The sequence below is a fragment of the Molossus molossus genome, unplaced genomic scaffold (assembly GCF_014108415.1).
Source record: "Molossus molossus isolate mMolMol1 unplaced genomic scaffold, mMolMol1.p scaffold_m16_p_1, whole genome shotgun sequence".
In the NCBI taxonomy this organism is placed as follows: domain Eukaryota; kingdom Metazoa; phylum Chordata; class Mammalia; order Chiroptera; family Molossidae; genus Molossus; species Molossus molossus.
In genome coordinates, this window is record NW_023425344.1 from 242,368,827 (window position 1) to 242,390,757 (window position 21,931).

A 21,931-nucleotide genomic window follows, 5' to 3' on the forward strand; every position below is an offset into this window, starting at 1 on the left:
TGGCGTGCACCCCAGAACTGGGGCTGTGGTAAGAACACAAGAGGCTCTTGACACTGGAAGAAAGCCGACATCACGAGATGGCCGAGGGCAGCGTGTGTGCCTGCCTAAGAGCTGGGCACTCCCAGGGACACAGGTGTTTACCCCCTTGCTGGCCAGGGGAGCAAACCCAGTCGAGGTGAGCAGGGCGCCATCCCAGGACAAGGGGGCACCCGAGAAAGTGACATGTGAGCCTGTGCATCCCCTCTGAGACGTGGCCGTTACGGGAGGGCAGCGGGGCTCATGGTTCGGCGCTGTCCTGGGCAGGGGCCCTGTGGCGGGCAGCCCGCGTGTCACAGCCAGCTCTCTCCACAGTAACACAGATGACGCTTTCCTGTGACTCTGTCCAGTCTGCAAAGCTCTGTGCACATCATAGCCACTACCTGAGGACACAGTGCCAGGAGGGAGGGGGAGTCTCCGGGCTCCCCCATGTCCCACATTATTAATCCTCACCTGAGGAGATTTTTTTTATTGATTTTTAGAGGGAGTAGAAGGGAGGGAGGGAAGGAGAGACACATGGATTGGTTGCCTCCTGCACGACCCTGGGGCTGGGGATCAAACCTGCAACCCAGGTATGTGCCCTTGACCAGGAATTGAACTTGTGACCCTTCGGTCCGCAGGCCAACGCTCTAACTGAGCCAAAGTGGTGAGGTTAGGCACGATGTTCTTCACGGCTGCCTGGATCTTGCACTTAACTTTCATGGGCAGCTACGGACCCTCCACGACTCATCCACTCTCCCGGGTGCTCTGTGACGAGCACCCAGCTCCTGTGGCCTCGGGGAGGAGCAGAGGAGGCGCTGTGCCCTGTCCACACAGCACGGATAGAGCTGTCTCCTTGGAAGCTCTCCCAGCCCGGCAGCCAGTCCGACCCAGAGAACTGGAGCAGCCCCTATGTGAGCGGAGCTCCCGATGCTCACCTCCAAGTTCCCATAAGCCCTTCCTCTGGGTGGAGGTGGACGTCATGGGGTAGACAATAAATAACTGCCCACCCATGCCTGGGCACTTCCGTTATTGCTCACCTAGGTCATGGCCATAGCCTGCCCTCCATCCATTCTCCTCTGTGTGGCACTGTGCCAGGCACACAGGAGGCCCTTGACTGCTGCTTGTTCGGAATCACTGCCAGCCCTGTGGCCTGGAACTCAAGGCCTGTGGGATGGGAACCTGTACATCTTTTCCAGCGTCACCTGAGTCTCCGCCCCATTCTCCGCTCGCTTCGTCCTGAGCACGCTCTGGGCTGCCCCCTTCAGGCTTGGCTGATGCTGTTCACTCTGCTTGGGATGCTTTTCCCGCCCTCTCCACCCAGCACACTGGCACTCATCCTTCAAGACCCGTGTGCAGTGCTCCCGGCTCTGGCACACACCCTGAGCGAAGGGGCCGCCACCGGGCCTGAAGTTCTCTGGTTCTGTCTGACTCGGAGTATCTCCAGCACCTGAGGCGGTGCTTGGATAGACGGGAGCTCAGCCCTTCAGCCTGCACGGGTGGATCCGCTCAGCCAGAGGGTGGAGCGGGTCTGAGGAGTGGGGGTTAGTTTTTTTTTTTATTCTTCACCCGAGGATACTTTTCCCACTTATCATCAGATAGAGTGGGAGGGAAGGAGAGAGAGAGAGAGAGAGAGAGAGAGAGAAACATCGATGTGAGAGAGACACATCGACTGGTTGCCTCCTGCACGACCCGACCGGCGCTGGGGACGAACCGCAGCTGAGGCGTATGCCCTTGACTGGAATCGAAAGCGAGACTCATTGGTCCGTGGGCTGATGCTCTCACCGCTGAGCCAAACCAGCCAGGGCGGCAAGGTTAGTTTTTATGGTGAGGTGGGGAGGGCCTGAAACATGGAAGGATGTTCAAAGGCAAGAGACAGAAGAGACAGAAAAGGAGAGGAGGGAAGCACAAAGGGCCATGGAGCTCGTGAGTGGGCAGACCACCAGCCGGACAGGTGTCTCGGGTTAGCAAGGTGGGTCCATCATGCACAGATTAAAAAACAAAACAAAATACACTTCCTACAGCTCAGACTTGGCACGGAGCAGGGAAACGGGCCCAGGGCCTGGCTGACTAGGAACTGCTCCCCTGCCCCTCAGACAGGCCTGGTGGTTGCACCCCGGCAGGGCAGAGGCCTCAAAGCCAATGCCACTCTGAGGGGTGGGAGGCTGAGACCTGAGGGGCTGTACTTTAGGAAATCGCAGTGGGAATGCAGCGTTTTAAGCTAAAAAAACAGAAAAAACAGGAAGTAGGTCACTTTCTCTGCAGCCTGCAGACTGTTGAGGCCAGGAGAAAGCGGAACACTGTCATGCAACCCTAGTAGCTGGCAGAGCTGTGGGTGTCTGTGTCCAATGGCACCATGCCAGGCCTTGGCTCAGGGTCCCTGCCTTCACTGCCTGTGCTGCCCCAGACGAGGAATGTCTGCTGGCCTTGGCCTCTGTGCCTTATATGGAGATGCTCCTGCCAGGTGCCCACTCCTACAATCCTCAGGGGGCTTGGGCCAGGCCAGGTGCTGGGTGGTATCCTGGGGACAAAGGTGATGAAGGTTTCATTCTTGGGGAGCTCGGGCTAGTGGCAGGACAGAAAGGGCATGAATAAATGCAGCAAAGTATTCCAGATGCCAGGGAAACAGCCCAGAAATCCAATGAGTTCAGCAAATCAGTATTTCTCACGTCCCAAAGATGGGCTCATTCAAACTTGAATTTTCAATAACTAGGAAAATTCTCACTATATAATATAAAGGAAAAAGCAAGTTACATGCCAACTTGGAAGAGCGATAGAACATATGCCTTTTCTAAACATATTTTAAACCCATTAGACACACTGCGAATAAGTCAGAGAACGTCGGCAAATCTAACCCAGTTACCCCGCTTTCTCCAGACTCCTGCACTGAGGATCAGTGCGTGCAGTTTAGTGCTGAATTGCTCCCTATGTCGGTTTTGAAGCCCCATGAGTGTCCCTGTGTACCCTGCCCTTTCAAATGTGGGTTTTCCAAGGCCAGCCTCAGATTTCTCATGTCAGCTCACGAGCGAGCGGTCTGGCTACCATGGGGTGCTGAGCCTGCAGTTCAACGGTTCCCTTTCAGCAACATCGTCCGTGTCTGAGCAGCAGGGCTTGTGTAACTGTTCAGATATTTATTACCTTGTGCCCACTTTGTGAAAAGTGAATAGAAGGCCGGAGAAATAACACTGCTAATACCAGGGATACGGCCAGTATGGAGAACAGTAAGGAGGGTCCCCCCAAAATTAAAAATGGAACTAACTGCCTTATAACCCAGAGAATCCACTTCTGGGAATATATCTGAAGAAACCCAAGACACTAATTCGAAAGAATATATGCACCCCTATGTTCTTGGCAGCGCTACTTACAATAGCTAAGATCTGGAAACAGCCCAAGTGCCCATCAGTAGGTGAGTGAATCAAAAAGTTGTGGTACATGTACACAGTGGAATTTTACTCATCCATAAAAAAGAATGAAATCTGCCCGGCCGGTGTGGCTCAGTGGATTGAGCATCGCCCCATGGACTGAGAGGTCCTTGTTCTATTCCCGGTCAGGGCACATGCCCGGGTTGTGGGCTCCATCCTCAGTAGGGGGCGTGCAGGAGGCAGCTGATCCATGTTTCTCTCTCACATTGATGTTTCTATCTCTCTCTGTAAAAAAATTGATTAAAACATGAGGTGAAAAAGAAAAAAGAATGAACTCTTACCATTTGCGACAGCATGGATGGACCTACAGGGTATTACGCTAGGTGGAATAAGCCAGTCAGAGAAAGACAAAGATCATATGATTTCACTTATATGTGGAATCTAAAGAGCAAAACAACAAACAAACAAACAAAACAGAATGAGATTCATGGATACAGACATCAGACTAATGTTTGCCAGATGGGAGGAGTGTTGGGAGACTGGGTGAAAAAGATGAAGGAATTAAAAAGTACAAATTGGGCCCTGGCCGGTTGCTCAGTGGTTAGAGCATTGGCCTTTGGACCCAAGGGTCACAAGTTTGATCCCTGGTCAAGGGCACGAACCTGGGTTGCAGGTTCGATCCCTGGCCCTAGTCAGGGTCATACAGGAGGCAACCAATCCATGTGTCTCTCTCACACTGTTGTTTCTCTCTCTCTCCCTTCCTCCCTCCCACTTTACCTGGAAAATCAATGGAGAAGTCTCCTTGGGTGGGGGTTAATAAACAAACAAAAAAAGTAGTTACAAGATAGTCATGAAATGTAAAGTAGAGCACAGGGCATATAGTCAATAATATTGTATTAATTGTGTATGGGGCCAGATGGGGACTGGAAGTATCAGGGGGCACATTGTAAAGTATATGATTGTCTAACCAGGATGCTGTACCCCTGAAACTCATATAAAATAATATTGAATGTAAAGTGTCATTGAAAAATAGAAACATCTTATTCCAATGACAAGGTCGTCAGGTGGGGACGGGGCTGGATCGGAGCCTGGCTGAGGGAGGGGCAGGGGAGCAGGCAGGGGAGTTAACGGGACAGGATGCTGGGTCCGGCTGCCCCAGCCAGCCTGTGTGTGGGGCGCAGCTGTGCCCGCAAAGCCCGGCTGACCTTCTGCGCCATTGCTGGGAGAGTCCCCAGTGTCCTCTCACTAAGTCCTCTTTGATCTACGCCAGTGTGGTTGGGTTTCAGTTCTCCACCCCGAGTGCCTCGCCTAGAACAGTACGTGGCACTCTGGGCACAGTGCCTGTGTGTCCTGTCCCCTGGCAAACGCTCTTTGCATATTTATTATCACACACGGGGGAGAGTGTGGAGGCTCAGGCCTCGGCGCCTGACCAGATGTGCCCTGTCAGCTTCAGTCATCATCCCCGCAGGGGACGGACGGGACCAGGGGAAAGCTATTCTGAGGAGCTTGCTTTACATCCTCCAACCAGTGGGGACACCAGGTCCGACTGGCACCCTTAGTTCCTAAGCTGCCGAGTCCCTAAGCGGTGTCATGTAAATCCCCTTCTTAAGGAAGGAAGGGCTGATGGACCGATCCAAACTGCCACTAGCTTCCCAGATGGCAACCTCCCTCCCCCACTTCACCGTGCCCGAGGTCAAGTTCTCCATGACAGGAGGGCTTGTCCACTCCAGAAAGGAATGTCCCAGGGACACCCGCCTGAAGCCCACAGCGGGGCCAAGCGCTGTAGCAACCCGACCCTCGGAGGCCATCCTCCCCAGGCGGGCCCATCCATCTCCCTTGCCGTCAACCTAGCCTCCAGCTGAACACTGACTGTTGTGCAAAGATGCCGAGGCGGGCATGAGGGCAGCCGAGGGGCAATGCAGAGGTTGTGCCGGGGGTCAGAAAGCCCTTGGTGCTCCTCCCACCCGGGCACCCTGACATGTTTCTGAGATGTCCTAACACCTGATCGTCTATCTTTAAAATGGGGACACGAGGCTTACACAAGACAGTGCTAAGCATGTTGCAATGAGAGTCATTCATGCCACTTCAGACCTCGGGGGGGTTGTCATTTGGACTGTGTGGATCGCAAACGGTCACCCATTCCACATCCCAACTTCTGGGAGGGTAAGAGCCCAACAGCTAAAACATCTCGGGGTGAAACGCAGCGTTTATTCCCGATATTAACTGGACGAGGGTCCTCACGTTGATAAGCTGGGTACATCAGACCTAGGAGAGTCTGGGCAGAGACTTCAGGGGCAGCTTGGGGGTGGAGGGTGCTGCAGTCAACCCCCTGGTGCAGGTCCCAGCTCTGCCACCAACTGTGTGGCACTGGGCATGTTACTTAAGCTCTCGAGTTCAGTTTCCTCTGCCATAAAATGGGGGTTACAATAACAGAACCTATTTTCTAGGGTTGCTTGAGGAGTTAGAACACAGTCAGTGCTCATTAGATGTTGACACCCAGGACCTGGATGGCTCCTACTTCCTTTCTGACCATGAGCTTCTCAGTGGCGCCTCGGCTGTGCAGAGGCCCCTCTGGGTGGTGGACAGCAGCCTGGCCTGGGGCCTGCGAGTATCTTCCAATCCAGGTATGTCCCTAACGTCTACGACCTGGTCCCGCCCGCTCAGTCATGGCTTCTTCCATGCGCCCAGCACTGGTGAACAGGCATCGTGCCCGGCTGTGTGCAGTGCCGGGTCCCGGGCGTGGTTTAGTCTTTAAAGATCTATTGATTAACTGCTGTGTCCATAAATGTGGCCAGGCATCTGCTCAGGAGTTGGAGCGGCAGAGGTGGCTGGCCTGGCTTCCCAAGAGCCAGCATGGTGAGGCCCTGGTCGGAACGCCCAGAAGGGCCTGACACCAGGGAAGGGCCCAGGGGCATCTCACTGTTATGTGGAAGGGCTAGGATCAGAAACATTTTTTTTTTAAATTAATTAATTTATTTTTGTTACAGATGTTTCTCCTTTTCCTCCCACTGATTCCCCCTTCTCCCCTTCCCGCCCCGTCCCCAGCTTTGTTGTTCATGCACACATGCATGTAAGTTCTGTGGTTTATCTCCCCCACTACTCCCTCTTCTGGGGATTGTCAGTCTGTACCCCACTTCCACGTCTGTGGGACTACCCCATTCCTCAGACTGTTATGTTCATTATAGTCCACAAATAAGTGAGATCACATGATACTTGTCTTTCTCTGGCTTGTTTCGCTTAGGATAATACTTTCCAGGTCCCTCCATGTCATCTCAAAGGATAAGAGATCTTTCTTTCTTACAGCTGCATAGTACTCCATTGCATATATGTACCACAGCTTTGTTATCCGTTCATCTACTGATGGACACTTAGGCTGTTTCCAGATCTTAGCTATTGTAAATAGTGCTTCTATGAACATGGGGATACATATATTCTTTCTGATTGGTGTTTCAGGCTTCTTAGTGCATACAAATGGCTAAGAGACATATGAAGAAATGCTCAACATCACTAATCATCAGAGAGATGCAAATTAAAACAACAATGAGGTATCACCTCACACCTGTCAGAATGGCCGCCATCAACAAATCATCCAACAACAAGTGTTGGCGAGGGTGTGGAGAAAAGGGGACCCTAGTGCACTGCTGGTGGGAGTGCAGACTGGTGCAGCCACTATGGAAAACAATATGGTGTTACCTCAAAAAATTAAAAATTGAACTTCCATTTGACCCAGTGATCCCACTTCTAGGAATATACCCTAAGAAGCCTGAAACACCGATCAGAAAAAAACAGAAACGTTCTTGTCTTTTCTCGTTTCTTGTCCTCCCCCTTCCTCAAAAGGTCAGAGGGTAGGGGGCAGGGTGAGGTGTGCTTAGGGTCAGTTGGGTGGGCAGCGGGCAGGCCAGGGGAATGGGGACTGCACTTCAATTCACGATCACGTTCACCTGGCTTTTCCTTCTGACTAGGAGGGGGCTGGGGACCAGGGCAGTGGTCACGCCCAGTTCCCCGGCCACCACAGAGAAGGACACTGGCCTTTGGTTCAGCCTGTCCCAGCCATACCCTGACAACAGGTCGCCCTGACCAGCCCCGGCTCCTTCAGATCTCTTGGGCAGCTGTTAAAAGGCACGATTTTGAAGACTGGGAGAATCTCCCTGCTCCAGGGGCTTAGCAGCCTGGGGCGGGAGTCCACGTGGGAGCTGGGGCTCAGGATCCAGCTTGGTCTCAGTCTGAGGGGACCCCTCTGCACAGGTGGTCAGCAGGGGCAGTTCCAGGGCCCCATTTCCTCAAGCCCCACCAGCTCCCCTGACCCTCACGCGGACTTACCCAGGCCCAGGCTGGAGATGGTCTTGAGGTCTGTGAAGCTGCTGGCCTCCAGGATGGCCTGCGGCAGCCTCAGCGTGAAGGGCAGTAAGTCTCTGTGGAAACAGAGGGGTTGGAGGTCATGTCTGGGGAGGGATGTGTGTGTCCATTCTCCAGCCCCCACCGCCCCCAGAGCCCACAGAGGAAGAATTCCAGGAACCCCGCTGGCTGCTGGGGTCTCCACGCAGACTGACTTCCTTGGGTGGCGGGGCACAGCCCTGAGGCCGAGGGAGCATGGTCAGATCCAGGTCCCGGGCCAGCACTGTGAATCCAGAGATGTGGGAGCTCTCCGTGGGGGCGGGGCACAGCTTTCCCCTAGTTTTCCTGGCCTGGGAAGCCCAGGAAGCTTCCATTAATGGCGGCTCTGCTCTGGGTAAGGAGAGTGACCAGGCCTTCCTGCCCTCTTACCCTCGCTGCTCCACCTGGAGATGTCAGCGAGCAGTCAGTGCACGGCGGCCGGCTCAGTCTGCAGGGGAAGTGTTCGGGGATCTCCAGGTCTCCGGCAGGGGCTCAGACACCCTCCCCTTTATTGTGCGGACAGGGAAACGGTGGCCCAGAGAGAAAAAGGAAGGTGTCCAGGCCACACGGTGGGCTGAGGGCAGAGTGTGCTGTGCCCCAGGCCTCTTGACTTCCAGCCCAGGGCTGTCCCAAGGGGCCAGGAAGGGGAGGTGGCACTGCAGGAGCCCCAGGATAGATGGTCCCAATTCTACGCCTCGCCCTGCATTCAAGGCCCACGACAGTCTGACCTTGACGCCCACCCCCTTTCTAGCCATATCTACCGCTCTATCCACCTTCACCCCAAACCCCAATTCTAACCCTATGGGTAGGCATTAATATCTTTGTATTAACTACTTGATTCGAGATCAGAATCCCCTAAGGGAGCTGCTAAAAATGCATTTTCCAGATCCACATCCAGGGGTGCCCAGTGTCAGGTCTGGGGGTGGCCAGGAATCCACATGTTTTCTCTGGTCTGCGGGCCGATGCTCTAACCACTAAGCCAAACCGGCCAGGGCCAGGAAGCCACTTTTTTTTTTATCCTCACCCGAGGACATTTTTCCATTTTTTGTTCAGATAGAGTGGGAGGGAGAGAGAGGAACAGAGAAAGAGAAAGAAACACCGACGAGAAAGGGACACATCGAGTGGTTTCCACCTGCACGACCCAACCAGGGCCGGGGACAAACTGCCCGAGGTACGTGCCCTTAGCGGGAACTGAACCCGGGTCTCTCTGGACTGCAGGCCGACGCTCTAACCACTGAGCAAAACCGGCAAGGGCAGGAATCCACATTTTTTAACAGCTCTCAAGGGGATCCTGAAGGACACAGCCTTGGGTGGGAATCATAGCCCCCAAAGCAAGGGCTATCAATAAAAATAATAATGAAGTAGCTCTTCAGATTATGTATGCATGTCTGTATTTCCTTATAAACTATTAAGTTCATTTAAAAGCATTCACAAAGAGAAGATTTCCAAGTGAGATTTTCTTGTTTGTTTGTTTTTTAATTTTTTTTCTTTATTGATTTTAGAGAGAGAGGAAGGGAGAGGGAGAGAGAGAAACATAGGTGAGAGAGAACATCGATCAGCCGCCTCCTGCATGCCCCCAACTAGGGATCGGACCCACAACCGGGGCATGTGCCCTGACCAGGAATTGAACTGGCGACCTCTTGGTGCATGGACCGATGCTCAACCACTGAACCACACCGGCCAGGCTCAAGTGAGATTTTCAGAACAACTTCTAACATTCCCACACATATGCTGGGTCAGTTTTCACATCTCCCAGGTGCAAACACCCCTCTGCGAAAGCCCCTAGAGGCCTCTGTTCTGATGGGTGTTTTTCAAACTTTTTGGACCATGACTGTCAGTAAGAAACACATCTGGCATCATGATGCTGTGAGTGCACACACACACACACACACACACACACACACACACACAACTAGAACAAGTTTAACACAAGACTTATTCCAGCTACAAGAGACACACACTGATATTTTCTAGTTTAGTTTAATTTTTCATGGAAAAGAGCCGTTGTGCCCTGCCTGGTGTGGCCCGGTTGGCGAGTGTTGTCCGTGCACTGCAAGGTCCCAGCTCCATTCCTGGTCAGGGCACACGCCCAGGCTGCGGCTGGAACCCGGTCAGCGTATGTGGGGGAGGCAGCCGATGGCTATTTCTCTCTCTCTCTCCCCACTATCTTTTTCTTTGTAAAATCAATAATTTTTTTTTAAAGAGTCAGTTGCGATCCACTCAGTGATTTGATGACGCCCCTCTGGGTGTTTTCTGCCGTCAATACCCCACCCACTGGACACTAGTGAGATGTCCCACGGCTAGTTCAGTTCTGACACCACCTGCCTGGGGTTAAGGCAGACCCCGCAGGCTAAGGACAGTCCCACCACACTGCCCCCTGTACTTCCGACTGACTGTAAACCAGGGGTTCCCATGACCCCGCCCTCAGGTTTGACCCTCAGAACTTGGGGGGAACATTTTACTTATGTTTGCTGGCTCATTATAAAGGCTATAACTCGGAAGCGCCCCATGGAAGAGGTGCACAGGAAGGTATGGGGGAGGGGTGGGAAGCACCAGGCCTCCCCAGATGTGACACCTCTGTGTTCACTGGGGAAGTGAGTGGGTGCCCCTGAAAGTCCCAGCCCTGCAGTCACCTGGTGACCAGCCCCATCTTGAGGTTGTCCAGGGGCCTCACCTGGGTCGCCTCTTAGAATAAACTCATGTGTGACTGAAAGGGGCGCATCCTGAATAATGAAAGACACCCCATCATGCAGGAAATGCCAAGGCTCTAGGAGCCCTGTGCCGGGACGCCGGACAAGACCACGGATCGTAGTTGTACGCCAGGCCTCAGGGGCTGTGGCCCGCAGACGGAAAACACCACATGCCACATACATTGTATCGTCTCGTTCATTCTTCGGCACAGGCTAGCTTTCTCCTCCTCCCGAGGGACTTGGCCCCTCCCTGGGTTCTGGAAATTTTGGGGGTGATTTGGGGAGCACTTCTAAGGTGTAAGACGAGGCCTAGGAGAGCAAAATCAGATGCCCTGATGCCATGGCACCCCCCCAACCCCCCCGCTCCCTCTCACAGGTCCAGGTGACTTGTGGTTTTGAAAGTCAACCGCGGCGGAGGGAAGAGCCTGAGTTCACTGTGGCAATGATTTTTTTTAAGGGAGAAAGAGAGAGGAAGGTAGAAACCAGCCTGCACTTTAGAATCCGCAGACCCAGCTAAAACCCAGCTCTGCCCGTCCTGGCACCGTGTCATGTCCATTTCCCGTGTGACCGTGGGGACACGATGCCCTCTCGTGACGTTGTCTTGAGAAGCAAATGAGCCGGGTACAAGAACCGCTCAGCACCGACCTGTGCGCAGGGCAGCAAGTGCTCCTCCTCCTCCCAGGAGCCAGGTCAAGGGCATTGCTCAAGGCCTCTGAGCGTGGGTGGGCCCCTTCCCTCTGCCCTGCTCACCAGGACCATCCAAGGGCAAGCCAGTGGCAGGGGTGGCAGCCCGACAGTAACAACAGCTTTCTTCAAAGGCAAAGAGGACCAGCCTCCCCCAACCCCCCTCCCCCACCAGGAGGGAGGTGGCAGCGTGGTCACCATACTTGGTGCCTGGACACCTCCAAGAGTGGGCAGGCCGAAGGGGCTCCGCCCCTCCTTCCTTATTTCCGTTAACTGCACCCCCTTCACAAGGCCACCGACTCCTGACCCCAGAGTGGGCTGCAGACCAGACCTCTCGAACCTTGTAAGCAAGCGGCTCCGCAGAGACCAGCGGTGTAGTGAGGGCTCCAGACACGGTCAAGTGTGTTCACCCTCCTGTTGCCCGCTGCCCAGGACAGGAGCCCTGGCATCTCCCCGGGCAGCCCGTTCCCCCCACGCCTCCCTACAGTGGCTGGCCCACCCCTCCGGCTCCCCCATTCACTGCCTGGGGCAGAGGCCTCCCCCCACATGAGGGCTGCAGCAGCCCTGGCTGGTCTCCACCCTCCCCTTGCCCCACCCTCTGTAGCCTGTGTCTGACTGTGAGGGCCGTGGCTCAGGGCACGTGCAGAAGGAAGTCCCTGTAGCCTCTGGGCACGGTATGCAAGGCCTTCCAAGCATTTTCCTCCCACCCATGTGCCCAGTTCTCCCCAGGAAACCCTCCCTGAGCTGCCCACTGCGTTCCCACCGCCAGGCCTCTGCCCATCTCTTCCCGTCCTCCTCTGCCTGGCCTTCAATGTCACCTCTTCCACCAAGGGCCTGGACTCTCCCGTGTTTGGAAGGGCAGGGCTTAGGGGGAGCAGCTCACCCCTCACCCTCCGGCCTCAGGCCTTGCACCTGCTGGGCAGAAGCAGCGTCAGGAGTAGACACACTTTAGTTCAGCGCGGGCTCAACAGTCGGCGGCACGAGCCGAGGCCGGTCACACCTCCGTTTCCTCATCCACAGCAGCAATGAGGAGACGCGTGATGGTGCCTGGAGGCTGGCTCTCTGCCGGTGCTCTGCTAAGGCCCCACAGGGCCCTCCGCCTGAGCCTGAGCACATCCTGGGGCGGGGCCACCCCATAAGTGGGTCTGAGATGAGAGTAAGGACTACGTAGGGCTGGAAAGAACTCTGGCAGCTCAGCCCACAAAGCCTGACTCACACAGAAACCACCGTCACTGCCGCCGCCCCATCCAGACCCCTCGGACGTCTTCACCAGCTCCACGCCCCCGGCGCCCAGCCTCTGGGTCTGCTCCTGAGGGCTGGCACCCGGACCCTCAGAGGCTTGTCCTGTACACTGCAGCCTCACCACCTGCCCTGCTGGCCCCGTGATGCCTGCATGTGCCAGGGGCTGGCTGGCTGGCGTGGGGGTCCGACAGCCCAGGCCCTGGGTCCTCTTTATGCTCCAGAGCTGCCGGTGGGATCCGGCTGAGCCTGGGGCGGCCCCTGCAGTCATGTCCTTGCTGGGCTTCTTTCCTGTCCCCCACTCCTCGCTGCTTTCTCCTTGGGGGCAAGTTCTTCGGCGTCCCCTGCACAGGAGCCCTCCTCTCCAACCTGCCCCTGGGGGCCCAGCTGAGCGAGCACTGCCCTGCCTAGAAGCAGTTCCCAGTGCTGGCTGCAGGCCGCGTCAATATGTGCACGTCATGGACGCAGAATCCTGTTTCCCAGCCCAGGCAGGGGCCAGAACCTCCGGGCAGCCCAGCAGCCTGCACTGTTTACCAGGCCCAGAGCCCTCCAGTCCCCAGCAGCCTGCAGCACGGGGTTTTCGTCGGGTGTGGGGTCCATACCAGAAGCAGACCCTGTGCCTTCCTGCACCCGGCGGGCGTGCTCCCTAATGTCTCCTGCTCTGACGAAGTCCTCGTCACACTGCTTGACCGAGCCAGGCTGGTCCGTGCTATGGTGGGGAAGGTGCTCCGTGCACAGCACAGGGCCCCAGTGCCCACGGGCGGCAGGCTCCGTGAAGGGCGGGGCTGGGCCGGCAGCTCAGCCTGGTGTTGCGGACACAGTCTCAGAGCCAGGACTGTGTTTAGCCCTGATCACACCCCTCTGTGCCAGGCCTTGCAGGAGCCCACACGCGGCCCTTGAGACAGCAACTCTGGTTCACTTCCTGCTGCCTCCGCTGTTGGGTGCTGAAGGCGTCTGTGGGGCAGGGTTTCAGAACTGTCGACCCACAGAGCTCTCACACTCTGATCCATCTGGGCCACCGCTCTGATAGATGAGGCAACGGGGACCAGGAAAGGTCAGCGACTGGCCCAAGGTCACCCAGCTGGGTAATGAGTCTCCAACTCCCAGCCTGAGGTTCTTCCTCCCACAACATCTTACTCCTCAGAGGTGGCTTTGGAGCCGAAACCTCGTACTCCCAAATATAGAAATGCCAGGCTCTGTGCCCTGTGACCTCCTTGTTGGTTCCATGAGTGTTTGAGGGCAGGGGACAGGCATCTGCTTTCTGAAATGAGGAGAAATAGCAGTAGCAGCAGGAAAGGTTGGGGGATGACAGTGCTGAGCCTGGTGATCACAGACCTAGATATCCATGAACACAGTCGTCATTCCAACCCCTCCAACAGCTCACCCGGCACACCCTCCAACAGCTCATCTACTACACCCTCCAACAGCTCATCTACTACACCCTCCAACAGCTCATCTACTACACCCTCCAACAGCTCATCCGGCACACCCTCCAACAGCTCATCCAGCACACCCTCCAACAGCTCATCCGGCACACCCTCCAACAGCTCATCCAGCACACCCTCCAACAGTTCATCCGGCACACCCTCCAACAGTTCATCTACTACACCCTCCAACAGCTCATCCAGCACACCCTCCAACAGCTCATCCAGCACACCCTCCAACAGCTCATCAGGGACACCCTCCAACAGCTCATCCAGCACACCCTCCAACAGCTCATCCGGCACACCCTCCAATAGCTCATCAGGCACACCCTCCAGCAGCTCATCCGGCACACCCTCCAACAGCTCATCTACTACACCCTCCAGCAGCTCATCCAGCACACCCTCCAACAGCTCATCTACTCTACTACACCCTCCAACAGCTCATCCAGCACACCCTCCAACAGCTCATCCGGCACACCCTCCAACAACTCATCAGGCACACCCTCCAACAGCTCATCCAGCACACCCTCCAACAGCTCATCCAGCACACCCTCCAGCAGCTCATCCAGCACACCCTCCAACAGCTCATATACTACACCCTCCAGCAGCTCATCCGGCACACCCTCCAACAGCTCATGTACTACACCCTCCAGCCGCTCATCCAGCACACCCTCCAACAGCTTCTACACCCTCCAACAGCTCATTTACTACACCCTCCAACAGCTCATGTACTACACCCTCCAGCAGCTCATCCAGCACACCCTCCAACAGCTCATCTACACCCTCCAACAGCTCATTTACTACACCCTCCAACAGCTCATATACTACACCCTCCAACAGTTCATCTACTACACCCTCCAACAGCTCATGTACTACACCCTCCAGCAGCTCATCCAGCACACCCTCCAACAGCTCATCTACACCCTCCAACAGCTCATTTACTACACCCTCCAACAGCTCATATACTACACCCTCCAACAGTTCATCTACTACACCCTCCAACAGCTCATCCAGCACACCCTCCAACAGCTCATCCGGCACACCCTCCAACAGCTCATCAGGCACACCCTCCAACAGCTCATTTACTACACCCTCCAACAGCTCATATACTACACCCTCCAGCAGCTCATCCTGCACACCCTCCAACAGCTCATGTACTACACCCTCCAGCAGCTCATCCAGCACACCCTCCAACAGCTCATATACTACACCCTCCAACAGCTCATCCAGCACACCCTCCAACAGCTCATCCGGCACACCCTCCAACAGTTCATCTACTACACCCTCCAACAGCTCATCCAGCACACCCTCCAACAGCTCATCCGGCACACCCTCCAGCAGCTCATCCAGCACACCCTCCAACAGCTCATCCGGCACACCCTCCAACAGCTCATCCAGCACACCCTCCAACAGCTCATCTACACCCTCCAACAGCTCATCTACTACACCCTCCAACAGCTCATCTACTACACCCTCCAACAGTTCATCTACTACACCCTCCAACAGCTCATCCAGCACACCCTCCAACAGCTCATCCAGCACACCCTCCAACAGCTCATCCGGCACACCCTCCAACAGTTCATCTACTACACCCTCCAACAGCTCATCCAGCACACCCTCCAACAGCTCATCCGGCACACCCTCCAGCAGCTCATCCAGCACACCCTCCAACAGCTCATATACTACACCCTCCAGCAGCTCATCCGGCACACCCTCCAACAGCTCATCCAGCACACCCTCCAACAGCTCATCTGGCACACCCTCTAACAGTTCATCTACTACACCCTCCAACAGCTCATCCAGCACACCCTCCAACAGCTCATCCGGCACACCCTCCAGCAGTTCATCTACTACACCCTCCAACAGCTCATCCAGCACACCCTCCAACAGCTCATCTACTACACCCTCCAGCAGTTCATTTACTACACCCTCCAACAGCTCATCCAGCACACCCTCCAACAGCTCATCAGGCACACCCTCCAACAGCTCATCAGGCACACCCTCCAACAACTCATCAGGCACACCCTCCAACAGCTCATCTACTACACCCTCCAACAGTTCATTTGCTACACCCTCCAAAGCTCATCCAGCACACCCTCCAACAGCTCATCCAGCACACCCTCCAACAGCTCATCCGGCACACCCTCCAACAGCTCATCCGGCACAGCCTCCAACAGCTCATCCGGCACACCCTCCAACAGCTCATCAGGCACACCCTCCAACAGCTCATCTACTACACCCTCCAGCAGTTCATTTACTACACCCTCCAACAGCTCATCCAGCACACCCTCCAACAGCTCATCCAGCACACCCTCCAACAGCTCATCCAGCACACCCTCCAACAGCTCATCCAGCACACCCTCCAACAGCTCATCTACTACACCCTCCAACAGTTCATCTACTACACCCTCCAACAGCTCATCCAGCACACCCTCCAACAGCTCATCCGGCACACCCTCCAACAGCTCATCAGGCACACCCTCCAACAGCTCATTTACTACACCCTCCAACAGCTCATCCAGCACACCCTCCAACAGCTCATCCAGCACACCCTCCAGCAGTTCATCCAGCACACCCTCCAACAGCTCATATACTACACCCTCCAGCAGCTCATCCTGCACACCCTCCAACAGCTCATGTACTACACCCTCCAGCAGCTCATCCAGCACACCCTCCAACAGCTCATATACTACACCCTCCAACAGCTCATCCAGCACACCCTCCAACAGCTCATCCGGCACACCCTCCAACAGTTCATCTACTACACCCTCCAACAGCTCATCCAGCACACCCTCCAACAGCTCATCCGGCACACCCTCCAGCAGCTCATCCAGCACACCCTCCAACAGCTCATATACTACACCCTCCAGCAGCTCATCCGGCACACCCTCCAACAGCTCATCCAGCACACCCTCCAACAGCTCATCCGGCACACCCTCCAACAGTTCATCTACTACACCCTTCAACAGCTCATCCAGCACACCCTCCAACAGCTCATCCGGCACACCCTCCAGCAGCTCATCTAGCTCACCCTCCAACAGCTCATCTACTACACCCTCCAGCAGCTCATCCAGCACACCCTCCAACAGCTCATCTACTCTACTACACCCTCCAACAGCTCATCCAGCACACCCTCCAACAGCTCATCCGGCACACCCTCCAACAACTCATCAGGCACACCCTCCAACAGCTCATCCAGCACACCCTCCAACAGCTCATCCAGCACACCCTCCAGCAGCTCTTCCAGCACACCCTCCAACAGCTCATATACTACACCCTCCAGCAGCTCATCCGGCACACCCTCCAACAGCTCATGTACTACACCCTCCAGCAGCTCATCCAGCACACCCTCCAACAGCTCATATACTACACCCTCCAGCAGCTTATCCAGCACACCCTCCAACAGCTCATATACTACACCCTCCAGCAGCTCATCCGGCACACCCTCCAACAGCTCATGTACTACACCCTCCAGCAGCTCATCCAGCACACCCTCCAACAGCTCATATACTACACCCTCCAGCAGCTTATCCAGCACACCCTCCAACAGCTCATCCAGCACACCCTCCAACAGCTCATCCAGCACACCCTCCAACAGCTCATCTACTACACCCTCCAGCAGCTCATCCGGCACACCCTCCAACAGCTCATCAGGCACACCCTCCAACAGCTCATCAGGCACACCCTCCAACAGCTCATCAGGCACACCCTCCAACAGCTCATCAGGCACACCCTCCAATAGCTCATCTACTACACCCTCCAACAGCCCATCTACTGCACCCTCCAACAGCTCATCTACTCTACCACACCCTCCAACAGCTCATCCAGCACACCCTCCAACAGCTCATCTGGTACACCCTCCAAAAGCTCATCAGTACACCCTCCAACAGCTCAATCTGCGGAAACAGAACCAGAGCACCTACAGGGCATTGGGCAGTGTGCTGTCTTTGTATCTTTGAAAAAATTTTTTTTCTTTATTGATTTTAGAGAGAGAGGAAGGGAGAGAGAGAGAGACAGAAACATCGATGAGTGAGAACATCAACTGGTCGCCTCCTGCATGCCTCCCACTGGGGATTTGGTCCACAACCTGGGCATGTGCCCTGAACAGGAAATGAACCGGCGACCTCTTGGTGCATAGTTTGACACTCATCCACTGAGCCATATTAGCTGGGCAATGTCTCTGTATCTTATTTCCTCCTCCAGCATCTCTCTAATGGCTATTATTCCCATTTTGTATAAAAAGGAGTTGAGACTCAGAGAGATTAAGTAACTACCTCAAGTTCTGTGCTCTGCAATTATGTCATCATTCATTTATTCATTTATTCATTCATTCATTCAAAGCACCTGGAATGTGCCAAACCCTCTACTAAGGTAAGAACTCAGCACAGGGAAGGCCTGTCTCCCGGACAAGCTGACATGTCATAATCTACGAAGGGCAGGGGTCTCCGATGCTTTGCCTTGTGGGCCTGGAGGGCGTGCTAGGTTGTCAGAGTCACTGCAGATGTGCAGAGTGGACCTTGGAGCTTAATCTATTTTGAATCTTCACTCAGCCATTTACCAGCTATGTGACCTTGAGCAAGTTACTTCTCTCAGTCTTAGTTTCCTCATCTATAAAATGGGAATAACAAGAGCACTTACCTCGTGTCCATGTTTGCAAGACTTACAAGGACAATGGTTATAAGAACCCTTAGTGCTGGGAAAGCCCTCAACAGGCAGCAGCTGTCACCAACCCGTATAATCAGCACCACCTTTTCTGCCCATCGGGCCCAGGAGGGCCCTGGCAGGTGGGAGTGGTGCCGGGGCTGAGTGTGGACTTCATCAGGGGCAGCAAGGAGGGAGAAGTGGGCCTGGAGCCTCCAGCCAGTTTCTGTCAGGCTTAAGCCATCAGCTCTGACACCAAAATGTGTTTTTAAATTGCTGTCGACCTGCAACCAGTCTGAGTAAACAGAACAGCTCCAAGGGTGGTTACCAGATACCCACTCCACCCAGCAGCTGCTCGAAATCACACGCTCTCCCACGGAGGGTATCAGCCCTTCCTGCCGCCTCCACAGGAAGTTCCTTTTATAACCCCCAGCGGGGTGCGCCGGGTCCACACAGGACTCCAAGCTGTGCGGGCGCAGGGAAGCTAAGGGGGTGGGCAGCCGGCGGAGCAGGTGGAGGTGAGGAAGGGGTCCTTGCCGCAGGTCCAAGGAAGGAGCAGGACTAACACCACCCTCCACGGTTACCAGGGCAAAGCCAGACGCTGTCCCCTCTTTCTGCATCTTGTGGGCTGCACCCGTTCTTCTGGGGGCTTCCCTGGGACTCCCCACCCCCACCCAGCCTTGCAAGGACATCTGTTGCAGCCAGACGCCCTCCTGTGGGGCCAGGTGTACTCACCTACTGACACAGTAGAACGCGATCAGTCTGAAGATGTCCTCAAACACAAGAACCGAGCCTTCCAGGTACAGTACTGAGGAGAGACAACAAAGGCCTGCATGAGTGTCCCTGTCAGAGGGCAGGAGGGTCCCCGAGGTGGGGGCTGTGTCGCTGAGCTCACTCCCGTGGTGGCCAACTAGACCACAGGGCATTGAGCTAGGGAATTGATGTCCGACCTTTCCCATCTCGCGGCACACAAACTAATGACTGAAATTCTGCGGCACACCAAAAAGTATACTTTTCGCCAATCTGACAAAAAAGAAAGGTATAATGTTGATTCATTCCCACTGGACAGCTATTGTTGTGTTGGCTGTTATCTTTTTTTTTTTTAAATCCTTACCCAAGGATATTTTCCCATTTATCTGCAGATAAAATGGGAGTAAAGGAGGGAGGGAGAGAGAGAGAAAGAGAAAGAGAGAGAAACATTGACATGAGAGCCCCGACCTGCATAGCCCCAACCAGGGCCGGGGACCGAACCGCAACCGAGGTACGTGCCCTTGACCAGAATCAAACCTGCGACTCTTTGGTCCGTGGGCCAATGCTCAAACCGCTGAGCCGAATCGGCCAGGGCAGCTGTCGTCATTTTTTAGTTTGACAATCTAAGGGAAAAGAGGTCAGTGCCCTGACTAAAGAGTCAGGGGCTGCTCTGTGGTGGTAATCCACCGGGGCCCGGGGTGGTGATGGACAGCAGCTGGTGTTATTTTAACTAATACATATTTTGGACAATATAACACAGAAGGCTCTAGATTGTAAAAGCAGAATGAAATACTTAATTGTTCGGGGTCCTCCCAACTTGGCAATTCTGAGGACTGAAGGCACAGCAGGAAGAAAGTCGCCCAGTTCTGCCTTGGCCTCCGGGAGGTTCGCTGGCCCAGGGGCGCTGAACCGGGCCACTGGCCTTTCGCCCAAGAGGCTATCAGGACCTCACTTGACTTGCCTGCATGGGAACCCATGATGTTTTCTAGCTGTGACAAGGAAGAGGGATCAAAGCATTTGCCCGAGATCCCACCCCGGGGTGGGTTGGGCTCCTTGGAGGGACAAGGTGCCAGGATGTGACATCAGTGCCCGAAGTTGGGGTGCAGTGACCAGAGAAGGTGGCACAACGCCGTGCCCTGCCTTGGACCCTCAGGGCAAGGGGCCCAGGACAGCTACGCGAGCTGCTCACCAGTGGTCTGGGTGCCATCCACCCTCGCGACTCCTGACTCTCATCTCAGGGCTTCATTCGCCCCACAGGGATGCTCCCTGCACTGGGGCCCCCGCCGTGAACGTCTCAGGCATCAGGAGGGCCAAGACACGTGTGCACCACACTTCAGTTCCGGTTTCCTGAGGGTCTTCTAGCACCCCGGTGATGAAGGGGAGGCAGGACCCAGACCCAGGCCTGGCTCTGACCCTCGGATCAACAGTGTGACTCTGGGTACATCCCTTCCCTCCCAGCGCCTCAGCTCCTCCACCCGCAAAGGGAAGGAGCCCTTCCAACCTGAACACGAGGGCATCCACGTGACATCAGTCTGCTGTCCCATTTTCAAAGCCTAGGACAGCATTCCACTGCATCGGTGGTCTGCGAGGTAGGTATAGGTGATACATGAACCAACAGGTATTGTTCTAATAGCTTTATTTTTATATTTGCCTTCTTCCCATGGACCAGACATTGTTCTGAAGAGTTGACCTGATTTTAAAAGGAAGTTTACATTCATCATCTATTTATGGCAAAGAGATCATGGTTTCCCATTGGGATAGATATAAAAAATTTAAAAGGAGTTTAAGGAAGACTATTAAGTATATCATAGTAGGGGGGCTGCTCCAAAGATGCCTACAAATGACTGAAGTCAGCACCCTCTGTGAATTTGTAGCAGTGGGGCAGCCCACAGCGCCATCTGGTGTGGGCATTTGGTACATCACCGACTCTGCTTAGCAGGGTCCAAGGGAGCCTGGGGTCAAAAGACCTGCAGCCTGCAAGAGGTAGAGACCATTCCATCTGTAAAATGGGAACAGGGAGCCCTTTCGCAGAAATCCCTCAACGGGGTGATGCACGGAGAAAGCCTACCCTCCTGTCCAGTCGTCCCTCGCCACTTCGTGCTTCAACTTGCGCGGCTTCACTCTCACGGTTTTTTCAAATATATTCATTAAAAAGTTGATCAAGACAGTGAAAATGAAACAGCGCACGCTTGGTTGTCTGAGTCAATGACACACCCCTGTATTACAATTACAATTAAAATTACTGTACGTGTGGACTGTAGGTCCATGTATTCGAGCACCCCAGGACTCCTTCAACGCCAGGTGCCACCGCTAGAGTCTGGACCGGCTTAACTGTGATAAACGAGGGACGACCGCTGGATGTGCTCAACAATTAGCAGCTTTCCTTCGCCACAGAGAGGTGGTCTGACCTTTGTACAACACAGATGAAACCTTTCAGATGAAGTCAGTCACCCCGTCTTCTGTGCCCCCTGGCACTGTTTAGACTTAAGTTTACCCCACCGACTCCGTGCTGGTCCGGTTCTCGAGTGTGGGACCAGGGTTCATTCATTTTGTAACGGAGGACGGGCAGCACAGTTCTGGATGTAATGGCCAATCACCGTTTTACTAGCAAATCTGTAGATTTTTAAAATCCCAGGCAAGGGTCAAGGCTCATGTTTGTTTCTTTAGACCTCTTCTGCCCCAGCCCCAGCCAGCTGCCCATATCTGCCAAGTCCTGATGGTGGGACTCCTTCCCTTCACACCAAGGCCTCCG

General features: G+C 54.7%; 1 protein-coding gene across 1 annotated transcript in view; it reads right to left on the reverse strand.

The window, feature by feature from the left end:
- RIN3 (Ras and Rab interactor 3) overlaps window positions 1-21,931 on the reverse strand; it is a 120,161-nt gene that overhangs the window by 31,833 nt on the left and 66,397 nt on the right. The window contains 2 exon segments of the mRNA XM_036257257.1: window positions 7,698-7,789; window positions 19,165-19,237. Of these exon segments, the coding sequence (XP_036113150.1) occupies window positions 7,698-7,789; window positions 19,165-19,237 (165 nt within the window).